This window comes from Naegleria gruberi (assembly GCF_000004985.1).
Source record: "Naegleria gruberi genomic scaffold NAEGRscaffold_11, whole genome shotgun sequence".
NCBI lineage: Eukaryota > Heterolobosea > Eutetramitea > Acrasida > Naegleriidae > Naegleria > Naegleria gruberi.
Window position 1 is genome coordinate 267,371 of NW_003163316.1, and position 15,947 is coordinate 283,317.

The 15,947-nt window shown below is 33.2% G+C and overlaps 7 protein-coding genes and 1 non-coding gene across 8 annotated transcripts; 3 read left to right on the forward strand and 5 right to left on the reverse strand.

Moving 5' to 3' along the window:
* Positions 1-215: 215 nt before the first annotated feature.
* Positions 216-818, forward strand: NAEGRDRAFT_64726 (uncharacterized protein; the record flags this gene model as incomplete). The annotated part of the gene is made up of 1 exon (XM_002679919.1): positions 216-818. The coding sequence occupies one exon, from the start codon at positions 216-218 to the stop codon at positions 816-818; it is 603 nt and encodes a 200-aa protein (XP_002679965.1).
* A 662-nt stretch (positions 819-1,480) lies between these two features.
* Positions 1,481-1,552, reverse strand: NAEGRDRAFT_t177. Its single transcript has one exon. It is a non-coding gene; the product is annotated as a tRNA-Thr (tRNA).
* A 591-nt stretch (positions 1,553-2,143) lies between these two features.
* On the forward strand, positions 2,144-3,227 carry NAEGRDRAFT_2938 (uncharacterized protein; the record flags this gene model as incomplete). Its single annotated transcript, XM_002679920.2, has 2 exons — positions 2,144-2,348; positions 2,527-3,227. Coding segments are annotated over 2 exons (906 nt in total), but the record flags the coding sequence as incomplete, so codon positions are not given.
* A 213-nt stretch (positions 3,228-3,440) lies between these two features.
* Positions 3,441-3,971, reverse strand: NAEGRDRAFT_64728 (uncharacterized protein; the record flags this gene model as incomplete). Its single annotated transcript, XM_002680040.1, has 1 exon — positions 3,441-3,971. The coding sequence occupies one exon, from the start codon at positions 3,969-3,971 to the stop codon at positions 3,441-3,443; it is 531 nt and encodes a 176-aa protein (XP_002680086.1).
* Positions 3,972-7,480: 3,509 nt separating this feature from the next.
* NAEGRDRAFT_64730 (uncharacterized protein) lies at positions 7,481-8,689 on the reverse strand (the record flags this gene model as incomplete). The annotated part of the gene is made up of 1 exon (XM_002680041.1): positions 7,481-8,689. One exon carries the CDS (start codon positions 8,687-8,689, stop codon positions 7,481-7,483), a length of 1,209 nt encoding a protein of 402 aa, XP_002680087.1.
* A 301-nt stretch (positions 8,690-8,990) lies between these two features.
* Positions 8,991-11,939, reverse strand: NAEGRDRAFT_78874 (uncharacterized protein; the record flags this gene model as incomplete). The annotated part of the gene is made up of 1 exon (XM_002680042.1): positions 8,991-11,939. One exon carries the CDS (start codon positions 11,937-11,939, stop codon positions 9,930-9,932), a length of 2,010 nt encoding a protein of 669 aa, XP_002680088.1. The 3' UTR covers positions 8,991-9,929.
* A 206-nt stretch (positions 11,940-12,145) lies between these two features.
* On the forward strand, positions 12,146-13,623 carry NAEGRDRAFT_47242 (uncharacterized protein; the record flags this gene model as incomplete). Its single annotated transcript, XM_002679921.1, has 2 exons — positions 12,146-12,321; positions 12,423-13,623. 2 exons carry the CDS (start codon positions 12,146-12,148, stop codon positions 13,621-13,623), a joined length of 1,377 nt encoding a protein of 458 aa, XP_002679967.1.
* An 825-nt stretch (positions 13,624-14,448) lies between these two features.
* Positions 14,449-15,899, reverse strand: NAEGRDRAFT_56065 (alpha-tubulin). The gene has a single exon (XM_002680043.1). It carries the CDS (start codon positions 15,834-15,836, stop codon positions 14,475-14,477), a length of 1,362 nt encoding a protein of 453 aa, XP_002680089.1. The 5' UTR covers positions 15,837-15,899; the 3' UTR covers positions 14,449-14,474.
* Between the last annotated feature and the right edge of the window lie 48 nt (positions 15,900-15,947).

The window sequence follows — 15,947 nt, forward strand, 5'->3', positions numbered from 1 at the left end:
GCTTATCTTGAATATGTCCAAGAATTGTATGATCATTTCCCAGATAAATTCAAGAATAATGAAAAGAGAATGGAAACTTGGCAGAAATTCAAAAATGCATGTTGAACACATATAATTTTATTTGATGAAAAACAACATTTTAGGTCGTAACTTTTTTAAGTGAAGTATTGGAGAAGGATGATTTGTCAATCAAGTGCAATAGATGTCGTATTGAAATGGAACATTTACATGAGGTTAATGCATTCACTCTTCATCATGTCATGTATAAGGATCACGACTTTACAAAGACATTTAGGAGTACAACAAAATTCATTCCCGAGTTCAAAAAGTTTGGTGCTGATTGGTTCAAGAAGAATGAAAAGTTGGAAGTATTGTGTAGACCTTGTCATGGTTTGGAACATGCAAGGAATGTTGAAGGTGGTTCTAATTGGCAATATTGTCATGAAAAGATGATCAACCTGATGGGAGGAAAATGTCAGGAATGTGGTCTGTCTTTTGAATCCAATTCAGAATTGGGAAAGATCTTTCATGTGCATCACAAGAATAGGGATGGTGTGAAGAAGAGAGCCCAAGCAACAGAAGATATTGATGATGAAGAGAGGGAAATAGCCAATAATGTTAATGAGTACAAGTTAATTCTTGCAATGACTGAAGAACAACAATTAGAAAAGTTGAAGGAATTTGAATTGCTCTGTGATGGATGCCATTATTTTGAGCACATGGAAAAGCATGCAAGATCGGAAGTTATTGATTTAGGAATGAAGGAGAGAATGATGAACTTGTTGAGTTTTCAGAGAGTATTGTCTATGGAAAAATAAGCAGCCAGGGTTTTGCACAACAAAGCACATTGTACAATTGCACACTGATTGGTTTTGCTAAATTAATTGCAGATATTTTTTGAAAATAATAAAATAAATTGGTTAATTAAAAAATATAATAAGCTTTTCTGTAAAATTTTTCAACCATTAATAGACTTTATAACCAAGCAAACGATTACTTTACAACAGTCAAATGAAAACATGAAAATGTGAAAATGAAAATTTTTGTTTGTTGAAAATGAATATTATCCATTTTGCAATCGAATTAGTAATTGCGGATCCGTAATTAGACCTCACTTGCCAGGTTTGCCTGTTGTGTCTTTAAGCAATGGAGTACACTACAATTTCCTTTTTGCTTTAAATTTTAATCTCAAAACGTGGCATCTTAAATATTTCGAATTTACAAGAATTTACAAGAATTACACGTTTGGTACTGAATGACAACTTGAAAATTTTTAAAAAATCGGAATTAATTTCCGAAAAGAAAAATTCAAGCCAAAAACCTATCGACACTTTAGAACAGCTCGTTCTCGATAACTACTTGGAGATGGAAGGTAATATTTCAGATATAGGTAGCACAGCATGTGAATGTGAAGATATAGAAAGTTGAAAGATCGAAAAAGTAAAAGGATGGTGAAAATAGCAAAAGATTAAAATTCAAATGGCTATTGAGGGGATTGAACCCTCGACCTTCTCCTTACGAGAGAGAAGCTCTACCACTGAGCTAAACAGCCTGTGGTGATTTATTAAAAAAATTGAATTTCACTTTACCTCATTGATAGGATGAAAAATATTGACTAATAAAATTATTTTCAAATTCTAGCTTGGAATAAAAATGTTTTTCCCACTCTAGTTTTTTATTACAATACGCTATACATGTTCGTATACGTGAAAATTCTCTAGACTTGTCGTCAGTTTTTTAATTTACTTTTGAAAACACTGTAGTGTAACTAGTCTTTTATTTGTTGGAGTGAATTAATGAAAATTGAAATTAAAGTACATTAATACACAATTTATATTAACGTTTAATATCTTATAAAATTGAATTCTTCTAAATCCTAATATTAAAAATTACGTTGTGGGCAACAACAAAAGCACATTTCATTCTTTTTCATGAAAGTTGTAATCTAAAGCTCCATACTATTCAACATGACAACTCCGAAATATCAATAATATAATCATCATTTAAAAAATCAAAAAAAAAAATGCTACTCCATCCACGTACATTTATTCTCATCCTTGCCATTCTCTTTTGTGGATGTAATACATTGATTATCAACGGAGCCGAGCTCGGCTTCAAGTTGAAACACAATATTAAATTATTAAAAACCAATGATCGTCCAATTATAGGAATTATTGCACAACCAACAGGACGTACATTGAGTAGATATGGTAACACCTATATTGCTGCATCCTATGTTAAATATGTTGAATCTGGTGGTGCTCGTGTTGTTCCAATTCCATATAATTTACCTGAAAGTCAATTACGTACATTATTTGAATCTTTGAATGGTGTTGTTTTTCCAGGAGGTAAATATTAATAATTTGAAATTTCATGATGTGAATAATTGAATATTTATATTGATGATGATGATCAATGAAATTTATGAATGAAATTTATATTGAATATTTAAATTGGAATTTAATATATGAAAATATATGAAATTCATAAATGAAAATACATGATTTGTATAATGAAAATATATAGGTGGTACCGATTTAACCAATAATGATGGTTCTTGGACTCCATATTTAAAAACTTTAGGATTATTTGTCAAGTGGTCAATGGAATCCTATGATAAAAATCAAGATTCCTTCCCAATTTGGGGAACTTGTTTGGGAATGCAATCCTTGACAATTATCTTGTCTGGTGATTCTAACATTCTTGCTGGTGGATTTGATAGTTATAACATTTCAATGCCATTGAATTTTACAAATTCAATTCCAGACACTAAAAAGATGAGTAGAATTTTCAATAATTGTCCAATTTCATACATGAATACTTTGGCAACTCAACCTGTCACTCTTAATAATCATCATTATGGTGTTCCTATTCCATCTTGGATGACCAATCAAAAGCTCACTTCTGAAAATTTACTTTTAGCAATTAATAAGGATAGAAATGGAAAGGGATTTATTTCACTTTATGAAAACAAGAGATATCCAATCTATGCCAGTCAATTCCATCCAGAAAAAATTGCCTTTGAATGGTGTCATGAAGATATCGATCATTCATTTGATAGTTTACAAGCTAACATGTACTTTTCTCAATTCTTTGTCAATGAAGCTAGAAAGAGTCAACACAAATTCCAAAATGAACAAAGTGAACTTGCCTCATTGATTTACAATTACAATCCAGTTTACACTTATCCAGTTGAACCAGATTTTGCTCAATGTTATTTCTTTTAAATTATTTAATTGTATATATTATGAGTTTCATTTATAAAATTCAATAAAGAAATTGATAATTTTAACAAATACTTTATTGCACTCTCTGACATTTTCAGATGATGAAAATGTAAAATTGAATAATGAAATGAAAATTCAATTGTTTGTCTCGAATGGTTGAATATTCGGAATTTACAGTTTTCAATATAATAGAAATTACTTTACAATTTTTATTTACACATTTTCGTTAGGTTTCTTTATTTCCTCAGTAATGAAATAGTCCAAAATCCATTCATACAAAATTTCAAACAGAAATTCATAAATAGTTCTACCAAACAATGTAACAGCAATCACAATAGAACCTCTAGAAATCCATGAATTCTTTGGTTGTGTTATAACATCCAATGTAATTAGTCCTCCCATCACAATTAATAAAAACAATGAATAAACAACACGTCCAATCTTTTTAGCCAATTCAATCTTTTTTGCTTTTGTGGTGAGTGGAGGTTTTGTTGGATGGTGGTGGTGATGATGATGGTGGTGTTGTTTTGGTGTTGATGCACCATCTACTAGTTCGGAATCTCCAAAATATTTTCTATTAGATAATGGAGTAGGAATTCCATTGATTTGCTGGTGCTGCTGTTCATCTAATGTTGTTGTTGTTGATAGTGATGACATTTTACCTCTGCTCATTGATGATGTTAATAAGGGTACCTGGCTCTTGGTTGTTAAAGATGATCTGTCCTCTAGTTCTTGTTCAAACATTTTTTTTTGAGAGTGGAAAATAGTTGAGGTTTTTTATTATCGTTTCCATAAAAGATACTTTAATAGTTGAGTGAACTATTTTAGATAAAATTAAAATTTCACTCTTGATTTTTTATTTCTTCTTGTTGAGTCTGGATAATTCCTTCTTGTAATTTTCAACCTTGAGCTTTTCTTCATTGTAATTCTTTGTAATTTTGGCTTTGGAATCTTCAGCGAGGGCTAATTGCTTCTTTAACTTTTCAACTTCTGCCATTACTTGAGCTGCATTTCCACTCTTCAAAATGTTGAGCTGATCCATCAATTTGGAAATGTTTTCTCTCAAATCATTTACCTCAATATCTTTCTTGACAATTATTGTTTTCAATTCCTCAACTTCTTGAGATGATGTTTCCTTAACAATAATTGGTTCCACAACTGCCTTCTTAGATTCTTCCAGTTCAATATTCATCTTTTCCAAAATTGAAACCTTAAGTGAGAGGTCTTGTACAACCTTCATTTGTTCATTGATTTCTTCCTTATCCTTTACAGATGAATTTTCGGCTGAGCTAACTTTGTCTGTCAAGTTCTTAATTGTTGCTTCCAAAGCATCAATCTTCTTCTTACTTTCAGTTCTTTCAGCATTTTGTTTTTCCTTAGCTTCCTTGAGAGCCTTTTCTTTGGCACTTTTCTCCTTGTCCAATTGTTGGTTGAGTGAGGATTGAGACTTTTCCAGAGATTCAATTCTTTTAGTAAATGAAGATACATCCTTTGAGTCTTTTGATTTCGAGCAAACTAGATCGAAATCTGCTCTCAACTTTTCAAATTCTGATTGTCTCTTTGATAATTCGCTCATTAATTTTTCCACTCTATTATTCACTTCTGTCAATTCTGATGATTGTTTTTCTGCTTGTTGAGATTTTTGTTTGAGTTGATTTTCAATTTCTTCTCTTTCTGCCTGCATTTCCTTAATACGGGCTTCAAAAGATTCCTTGATTGAAGAAGTGTCTTGTTCGGACAATTGTTTTTCTAGAAGTTCAACCTTCGTTTGAGATTGTTCCCTTTCTGTTGCAGAAACTTCTTGCAACTCTTTAAGGGTTTGTTGAGCCTTTGTTAATTGCAATTGAATATCATCTCTTTCCTTTAAATTTTGTACAGTATCGGAAGCCTTTGATTGAATCAATTCGAGTATCTTGGCGTCCTTTTCTTTTACAATCTTGGTTAATTCTTGATTGGAGTGTTTGAATTGCTCCATCATCTTTCTAACCTCATCAACTTCAGACATGGCAGTGTTCATAACAGTCTTCATTTGAGCCTGTTGTTCAGCCACCTTCTTGTGTTTTTCAATCTCTTCTTGGAAAGATTTGATTTGTTGTTTCAACTCAATATTCTCGGAAGCAACAACTTTGCTCTCGGAATCTTTGTTATCATCTTGTTTAAGAATTTCAATTTCTTCTTGGAGTGTTGTAATAGTGTTCTTGAGCTCTTGATTTTCAGTTGAAGCCTTCTCCGTTAATTCCTTTAATATGTTGCTTGTTTCTTGGAGAGAATGTTCTAATTTGGTGATCATCTCTGTAGATTTCTCCTTCTCCCTTGAAAGAGTGGTTAAGGTTTCATTCAACTTTTGCATTTCTCTATAATGTTCTTCTCCCTTTTCCTTGGCAGCAATCAATTCCTTTGTTAATGTTGCAACAGTTTCACTTCCCAGAGCAACCTCTTTCTTTAATTTTTCAACTTCACTCATAGTGGAATTAAGAGCATCTTCCTTCTTTTTACGTTGATCATTAATTGAAGAAATGGTTTCATCTCTTTTTTGTAAATCTGATTTGAGTGCTTCTACCGTTTGATTCAACTTTTGGATCTGTGATTCCTTTTCTTTGGTGGTTTTTTGAGTGGTTGTAAGTTTGTCAGTGCATTCTTTTAATTGCTTCTTTCCAGCATCAACATCTACTCTCATTTGATTAATTTCAAAGTTTCTTGTCTTGAGCTCTGACTTGAGCATTTTGATATTTTCAATATCGTTCTTGTGTTGCTCTCTTTCCTTTTGTAATGTTTCAATGACTTGCTCGTTGTTCTTCAACACTTCATTACTTTCATAAATTATCCTTTCTTGTTCTTCCAATGTATTGGTTAATGACAACAATTGGTTCTTTAAACCTTCGGATTCTAAAACCAAACTTTCGATAGCTTCTTCCTTTGCATGAATCAAATCCTTATTATCAGAAATTACCTTATCCTTACTCTCAGATTCCGTCTTTGTTTGTTGTAAAGCCTGAATGTTTTTAGCAATTATTTCCTCTTTTTCTGCAATCTCCTTTTCCAGTTCCTTGTTTCTTGTTTGGTTTGTTTCATCTTGGGAAGAAAGCTTGGTAACTTCAACAAGCAAGCATTCACTCTTTCTCTTTTCCTCATCCCTTTCATGCTTGATATGTTCAACCTCTTTGGAAATTTCCTTGAATTTGCGAGAGGTTTCTTCAATCTCCTTGTTCAAGTCGAGATTACAATTTCTGAGCAATTCATCTTTCTGTAACAACTCCTTCTTAGTGTCATCAAGTTGTTTCTTTAATTGTTCAACAACTTCAGTAGAAGGAGATGGAGAAGTAGCTGGAACAAATGATTGAATCTTTGCCAATAATTCTTCTTTTTCCTTCAAAAGTTTAGCAATTTCCTTGGCATCTCTTTGTTTGGCTTGAGTGAGTTTTTCAACTTCCTTAGTCTTCTCAAGAACGGATCTTTCCTTTGCGATAACGGTATCCTTCAATGTGGTAATTTCCTTAGTTTTAGAGGAGACTTGTTTTTCAAGGGAAGCAAATTTAGTCTCTGTTTCGGATTTGATATTTCTCAGCTTTTCAAGCTCCACCTTCATGTTTGATACTTCATTAACAAACTGTTCTCTTTCTTCTTTGAGTTGTTTCTTGTCTTCCTTAATTATCTTTGATTCCTTCTTTTGGCTTGTAAGGGCATTGTTCAAATCAAGCTTTTCCTTCATCAAGGTAGCAATTCTGGAATCTTTCTCTGTTATTTCCTTTTGCAATGTTGCAATTTCTTCCTTTTGTTGATCTTTGATTTTCTCCATGTTGGACAATTTAGATTGAATACTCTTGTTTTCCTTTTCCACAGCCTTTATGCGTTCTGCTTGTTCTTCAAGTTTTCTCTTTGAGGCTTCCTTTTCGGATTTCAGACTGAAAACTACTCCCAAAAGAATAGCAATACAAGTAGTCAATATAATTGATTGGTATGAAAGACTACTACTAATAGTATCAAGCAGGAAATTACTACTTGGTGCACAATAGACCGAAGAAGAAAACAACATTGCTAGGGTCAATGATTTAAGACCCAAGTAGGAAGAATGGTTTACCAAGTTCATATTTTCTATATTGTTGTTGGTGTTTAAATTAAACAAGGAATATTTTCAATTTGCTTTAGCAAGTGTTGCAATGTAAGGTTATTGTTGGTATGCTAATTTTTTTTGTTTGCAATTTCTGTGTGTTTTTATTGAGGAAGTAATTCAAATTTGGCGCCAATAGAACTCTTTATTGTCCATTGTTTGGGTGGTATGTAAACGACTTGTCATTCTCCAAAAGAAGATCTAAAAAGAGTGCATCCAATTCATCAGTGATAGCTTGGTCATGTTGAGCCCATCTATCTTTGGAATGTTTAACAAATAGTGAACTACAAACAGCATTAACTCTATTCAATTCATAAACAATCCATGATTCAACTCGTTGTCCAAAATGTAATGAAGATAATGGAACATTTGGTACTTGTTGCCTTAACAAATATAATTCCTCAATTTCTTTTTCAATTTCAATTGTTCTCAGTGCTTTAACAGTATCAAATAATCTTCTAAAATTCAAAATTATTATATTTTCTAATGGTTCAGCAACATCAGCGTGGTTAGTATTGATTAAATACTTCCATTCCAAAATATTTACACTCAATAGTGTTTGAATAATGAATAGAGTCTTTTTCACATCCAAAACATCTCGTTGTGATGTAGGTGGTTTGTCCTTGCTATCCAAAATATTGTGATAATTCTTTTTTGCAGTATTAAGTTTTGCATACGCCACTGTATAAGGACTTCCATGAATAATTTTAGCAGCTACATTCTTCAATCTGTCAATATTATTAGTTCGAGAAACGAGCACTCTTTCGGAGGCAAGCCATTCAAGAATTGAAGAATTACCAGACCAAATGAATGAAAAAGATCTACGTAACTCCCATCCCAGTATATCAACGCATCGGATTGGATTCACATTACATTTAAAAATGTTTTGAATTGATGTAGGAATTTTGCTCTTTTCTCCTCCTCTATAAGTTGCAAGCATATTCCTCAATTTTAAATAATCTCTCAATGATGATGAATACACAAAACGAATATCAAAATCGGAAAGTGATTCACAATGATATCCATATGAGTGACTTCCTGTCTCGACACAATATAAAATCTTTACATTGTTCTTTCTTTCATATTCTTGCAGTTTTTCTTGAATAGCCATTGGAATTTCCATAGGAACATAATTATAATATGAAGACATGGTAGATGGTAATTTTTCCAAACTTAAATTATTATTATTACTAATGGGAGATGTATTATTTGTAATTGGGCTTGTATTCATAGTACTATTCGATGAAGATGATACTTGTTTTTTCGGATTATGAACAACTTTTCTTGAGTGTTGTTGTTGTTGTTGTTGTTGAGTAGAATGATGGTAAGCATATACTGGTAGAGTAGTCTTCATCATCATCATGGGATGAAGTGTCTTTCGGAAACGAAGAAGATTACTCTGCATCATCATCAGTCCTATGGATTTAAAATATTTTCTTTTTAATTTTTATTGCAATATTTAAAAAATTCATTTTCTAATTTTTTCAAGTGGCATGAAATCAATTTTTCTTTTAATTTGCTTATTCTTCAATTATTTTGAAAAAGACTCACAGTAGAGAATCAAAGAATAATAAGCTTTTTATTTTGATAATGGACTTGTGAAATATCTAGTCACTTTCGAATAACATATAAAAAAATGACAACTCCTGCTACTCCTCGAACAGCAGTGAACCAACCACATTATCGTTCAACGTCACGTCTTCGTCAGAAGGAAGCCACTCCGATAGAATTTTATCAAACTCTCGATCTGATCAATTCCTTTACTATTCAGACAATTTCTCTGCTCAACCATTTTTCTCTCCAATGTGAAACTAAACTAAACCGTGTGGAACATGATTTACATCGTGTTGAAATTACACTCTCCCTCTTGGAAAGTAAATTAAAATCTGTTGATGGAATGGAAAGCAAAATGAAAGAATTCGAATCTTCATCCACCACTGTCTCTAATCCAACAATAACAACAACAATGGAAACAACAACAACAAATTCATCAGGAGTTCCTCCTCCACCTTCATCAGCTTCTGGCTTTGTCCCTCCTCCACCTGGATCTTCTGGTTTTGTTCCTCCACCTCCAGGTTCGGCTGGTTTCGTCCCACCTCCACCATCATCAGCTGGTTTTGTTCCTCCACCTCCTTCAATGTCTTCTTCAGGTAGTATGGGTATTCCACCTCCTCCAGTCATGATGATGAGTGGAATGGTTCCTCCTCTCCCTCTAGCAACAACAAATAATTATTCGACAGCAACATCACCTGTAGAGAGTGAAGCTCATAATGATGATGCTGGTAATGTACTCGGAGAGAATATGTACACTTGTGAAACAGATCCAAGATTGGCCAGATATTTCAGATTATTCTACAAAGTGGGAGCTCCAAGACAACAACTTGAAATGGATATTAAGAGAGATTTAGGATTGACTGATTCCAGTTTTTTAGATACACCTACTGCTCCATCTCCATTAGGACCATATATTCCACCTCCAGCTGAAAGTGAGAGTGAAGAAGAGGAAGAAGAGGAAGAAGATAATTGAAATAATTGTAAATTTTGTAAATTTAAAGATAATTTTTGTAATGATTTAATAATATTTAATAAATAATTTAGAGAGTCATTAATTGTTCTTCATTAATCTTGAATGAGTTAATGACAAATAATTTAGAATACAATTCTTCACAGACTTTTCCACATTCTTCTCCCATAGTCTTCTTAGCTTTGATGAGTTCTTGTTGGATTTGAGAAATCTTTTCATTAATAAAGCTCCAGAAATCCTTCTTGGTGACTTGTGCAGCTCTATTGAAAGAGGCAAGCATTTCAGTCAAATATTCATCAACAATGGTACAACTTTCAATCATCTTGTCACTATATTCAATATTGTCATCTGGAAGTTGGGATGGATATTCCTTTGATACAACTCTTGAATCTCTCAAAATGGTAGAGTTGGTCAAAATTTCCTTAATCAAGTTATGGAATGGAATGAGTTCCTTTTCAATAGAGATTAAATCTTGTTCTTGTTCAACAGATTTAATGAGCCAAGTCTTAATGGAATGATAAATGGCTTCATTCAATGGGGTTAAACCTCTCAACATGAAAAAGTTAGTATCTCTCCAATCTGCGAAACTATTAACTGCCTTAGTTTGCTTCATCATGAGATTGATATGTTTCATGAGTGCCTTACTATCAGCCTTGACAAATTGAGCATCATATGGTTCACCTCTGAATAAATGCAATTGTTCACTGCTTGTTATATTGGTAATGACTGGATTGTAGAATAATAAAAGTCCTCTGTCTTGAATTTCAGATTGTCTCTTACCATATAAAAAGTTATGGACAAGGATGGTACCAAAATTACCTTGTCCATTAATGTCTCTAGTGGCTTCAAAAGCTTTGATTGCTTCTCCTGAACAGACATAGACAAGACCTGCAGAGATTTCTCTCAAAAGAGCAGATGTAACTTCAATATAATTGGAAATAATAGTTCTTGGGAATTCATGATCAGCTGGTCCCTTATGGAGGAGCATTAAATTCATTGGACGAACCTTCTTTGTTGGATTAGTTTGATTGAATAATTCCTTAAAATCACATTCCTCATAGAAGAGATAGGATCTTGGGAATTGTCTAGTAGCCAACATGGATTCCTTATCACCATCAAATTCAGTAAATTCATATTGAGATTTGAGGAATTGTAAAATAGAGTCTTTGAGATCTGAAACGAGGTGTGGAATTGTCAAACCCTTACGAATATATTCATTATTTTCATTCAGAATTTCTTCTTGTGTAGAGTCAGCAGTGATTCTAATTTGAACCTTGTTATCTTCATCTTGTTGTCTTCCAATCTTATTGACACGAATAACATTAGCAATTCCATTCAATGAAGTTTCTGGTCTCTTCTTTGAAGGCAAAAATCTCAATCTATTCACAACATATTCATCCATAACTTTGACTCTGTCAGCATTCAATGAAGTCTTCATTCCTAGAGACAATTCAAAGAATGATGGAAGATCTTGCTTACAACTATTTCTCCAAGAATCACCAAGAATTTTATCACACAATAAACCATTATATTCAGATGAGAGACAATTGAATTGAGCAACTTTGAGATTGACAGCTTTGGATTCTCTTGTTGTGAGAAGAGTTTCATCTGGCAAATTAAAGTTCTTTCCATGTTTTGCTCTAACTTTTTCAATAGTATTAACAATTGAATCAAGTAAACTCATTGCATATAAATTATATTCCCTAGCACAATAATCATTGGTATGGAAATAAACAAGTAAATCCATCTCTGACAAGACTTTGTGATAATATGAGAGAGCATGATGATTCGGATCAATGAATATATTTTTCAATTCTTCTTCTTGATTTCCAGCAAGAGAAACAGCAGCAATTGAATCTTGTAATTGTATAAAACTACTATTTAAAGAGGAATCAATTTGAAAAACATCTCGGAGTGCAAAAGAGGGTGAAGTTTTGAATTGATTGTCATCGAGAGCATTTACTTGCAAACAACAATAGGAAATTACAATCAAAAGTAAAAGTAATGATGATGCTGATGATTGTTTTATTCTCATCCATATGGATTTTGAAGAGGATGACTGCAATCGTTGTTGCAACATTTTTTCGGAATTTGTTTGAGTGTGGATAATTAGGAAACACGTTTTTTCATTCCTAAGATTCCGGAGATGAAGAACTCCGAAATATCCAATAGTTTAATATTATTAAAAATCATCATTACCCAATGCAATGCATAAGAGATTATAGATCATGTTTAAAAGATTAAAAACTTCAAATTCTATTAATGCAAGAATTATTTAATAAAAAAATGTTTAAACAATCATCGTTGAAATCCTTGTACATTTCATCTTGTTGGATGAAAATTCCGAAAGCCTTTGCAAATCACCATGCTCCAATAGTTACTTCAATCAATAACAATCGTGATTGTTTTACTACTAACGAATTTTCTCATCAATGGGAGAGAAGATTCTATGCAACCATCATGTAAGTCTTTTAATTTGGAATTTTCTCAAGTATTCATACAATTATTTAAATTATAATATTAATTGATATATTACTAATGTATGAAATTTCAATATAATTAGGAATAAGAGTGTTCAAGTGAGTAAACCAAAGGCAGAGGCCAAGAACAAATCAAACTTTGCCAAATCTCAAGAAAAAATCAAAAAACAAAAGGTACAACAAGTTCAACAAAGAAATGAAAAGGATTACATTTCGGATAAAACTCAATTGGAAAAAACACTCAAAATACAAGAATTAATTGGAAAATATGCTACTTTGAAAGGAAAGAGTGAATTATCGGAACAAGATGAAAAATTGCAAATTGAATTTTTAAGAAAAATAGTTCAATATCCTAATTTTATATTTATGAACATGTTGGAAGCTGGAAGCTCAATGGATCCTTCAATTTTAGGAAATGTAAATATATTCTCGAGTAAGCTTAAATATGATCAATATCTGGAAAGATTTGAGTCAAAATTACTCAAAAAGGAATATGCAAGTGTAAAAGTGTCAAGTGCACCAAATATTGCTCAAATATTGGCTGCCACCTCATCCACATCAAGTATTGATGTCTTGACTGCCACCATTGATGACACTATCAAGTTATCGCCACCGGAACTGAGAGAAATTATGGATTGGACTTCAATTGTTTGGTCAGAGCTGTTATATTCAGTACTGATAAAATCTATAAAGGAGCAAAATCAAACAGCTGGTGAGCTTAAAGATTTGGATATTCAATTGCAAAATGTTTCACATGATTTGAAACAAAATAAGGGCTCATACCTAGCCATGCAAAATAAGTACCAAAAGCTCATTGATGAAAAAGTTAAACTCTTGCAATCTCAAGAATCTAAATCAGAGGGATACAAATCCAGACTCTATCTCACTGAAAAGATCTATGTTGCCCAGAGGGATAATGAAAGTTTGAGTGAGGTCGATAAATTTGCTGTCCCATCTCGAAAGGATCCATCTAAGAAGATTGTTCACATTTATTCAGCTCCAGATGTAGCTGCATTGGAAATTCACAACTTTATGAAAACAGCCAAAGACAACTCTGTCAGTATTGCTGTTGTTTCTGGAAGTGAATTATTTGAATTTCTGGTGAGAAATAAGATTGATTTATTGAGGATTTCATTCTTGGGCAATTATGATGATCTTATCACTCATAAATTGAACTTGGAGGAAATTGAAGAAATTGCAGATATTGGTAGAAGGGAAGCACAAAAGAGACAAACAGATAATGAGAACAATCAACAAGAAGAAAAGGAACCAAAGCAAGAATAAAAAAAATGATGAACAACCAAAACACTGACCCATCACTGCAACTTTGTGCAAACCATTTGTTTGACATGATAAATCGGAAGTTGAGTGAATTGAATGCATATGAAGAAAGATTAAAAAAGAAGGAATTGGAATTAGAAAGGAGAGAAAGGGATTTGGAAAAGTTAATATTATCAAACAATTCACAATCTTCTCCAATAATAAGCGAAAATAATATTTTAAATAATTTATCATCATTGGATGCAACTATCACAACAAGGGTTTTTAATGTCACTGAATTTGATACGGAATATACTAGTAACAAATTGAAAGTACTAAATGACAATAGAACAGTTCAGAAAATTTATAATGATGATTGGCCATGTGCTTGTATGGGGCTGATTCCAGATCACATAATTGATTCTAATAATTTTGACATTGTTAGATTTCAAACAAAATTCACCAATAATTGTTGGAATAATTTATTTGTTGGATATGCATTTAAGGATGATTTTTACTTGTCAGGAAAAAACTATTCTGTCTGCTCCTATATGATCTGTTTGCATAAATTGGACAACGAAATCAAGATTTACAAATATTGGCCAGAAAATGAGTCGGGTTCTGAAATTGAAAATTACTATTTTGGAACTAACATTCAAACACTAGAAATGATTCATAACAAGGTAGAGGGTAAAATTTCGTTAATTATTAATGGTCAACCAAATACATTATTCAAAGATGAATTGCTGAAATCAACTTTGCATCCTGCTTTTGAATTGAGTCAATATCAAGCTACTTGTGAGCTGATATAAATTTTTTCAGATTTGAGAATAATCTTAATAATTTTTTGAAAAAGTCTCAATGGAGTAATTAATTTATTGGTCACCACCATCTTCACCTTCTTCACCATCACCTTCTTGGGATTCAGTACCAACTTCTTCATAGTCCTTTTCAAGGGCAGCCAAATCTTCTCTGGCTTCAGAGAATTCACCTTCTTCCATACCTTCACCGACATACCAATGGACGAAAGCTCTCTTGGCATACATCAAGTCGAACTTGTGATCAATTCTGGAGAAGACTTCAGCAATGGCAGTAGAGTTGGAAATCATACAGACAGCTCTTTGAACCTTAGCCAAATCACCACCTGGAACGACAGTTGGTGGTTGGTAATTGATACCACACTTGAAACCAGTTGGAGACCAGTCAACGAATTGGATAGTTCTCTTAGTCTTAATAGTGGCAACAGCAGCATTGACGTCCTTTGGAACGACATCACCTCTGTACATCAAACAACAAGCCATGTATTTACCGTGTCTTGGATCACACTTAGCCATCATTGAGGCTGGTTCGAAAGCAGAGTTGGTAATTTCAGCAACAGACAATTGTTCGTGATAAGCCTTTTCAGCAGAAATAACTGGAGCATAAGAACACAACATAAAGTGAATTCTTGGATATGGGACCAAGTTAGTTTGGAATTCAGTAACGTCGACGTTCAAAGCACCATCGAATCTCAAAGAAGCAGTCAATGAGGAGATGACTTGAGCAATCAATCTGTTCAAATTAGTGTAGGTTGGTCTTTGGATATCCAATGATCTTCTACAGATATCATAGATAGCTTCATTGTCCAACATGACAGCAACATCAGTGTGTTCCAACAAGGCGTGAGTGGACAAGACAGAGTTGTATGGTTCGACGACAGCAGTAGCAACTTGAGGAGATGGATAGACAGTGAAACCCAACTTGGACTTCTTACCATAGTCAACAGACAATCTTTCCAACAACAAGGCACCCAAACCAGAACCAGTACCACCACCAACAGATGAGAAGACAAGGAAACCTTGCAAACCAGTACAATTGTCAGCCAACTTTCTAATTCTGTCCAAACACAAATCGACAATTTCCTTACCAATAGTGTAGTGACCTCTAGCATAGTTGTTAGCAGCATCTTCCTTACCAGTGATCAATTGTTCAGGGTGGAAGAGTTGTCTATAAGTACCGGTACGAACTTCATCAACAACAGTTGGTTCCAAATCGAGGAAGACAGCTCTTGGAACGTGCTTACCAGCACCAGTTTCAGAGAAGAAGGTATTGAAAGCATCATCTTCAACACCAATAGTCTTATCGGATGGCATCAAACCATCAGGTTGAATACCATGTTCCAAACAGTAGAGTTCCCAACAGGCGTTACCGACTTGAACACCAGCTTGACCAATGTGAATTGAAATAACTTCTCTCATTTTGTATTATTAAGGATTGTATTTTGCAAGTTTCTCTATAATGGAGGACGAGCGATTTTTTTTAATTTTGTTTCTAAGAACAAGCAACCCTGTTACGTTATTTAAACAAAA

Excerpts from the sequence above, each read along its gene's own strand:
- NAEGRDRAFT_56065 (XM_002680043.1), bottom strand. The coding sequence starts at position 15,836 with ATGAGAGAAGTTATTTCAATTCACATTGGTCAAGCTGGTGTTCAAGTC.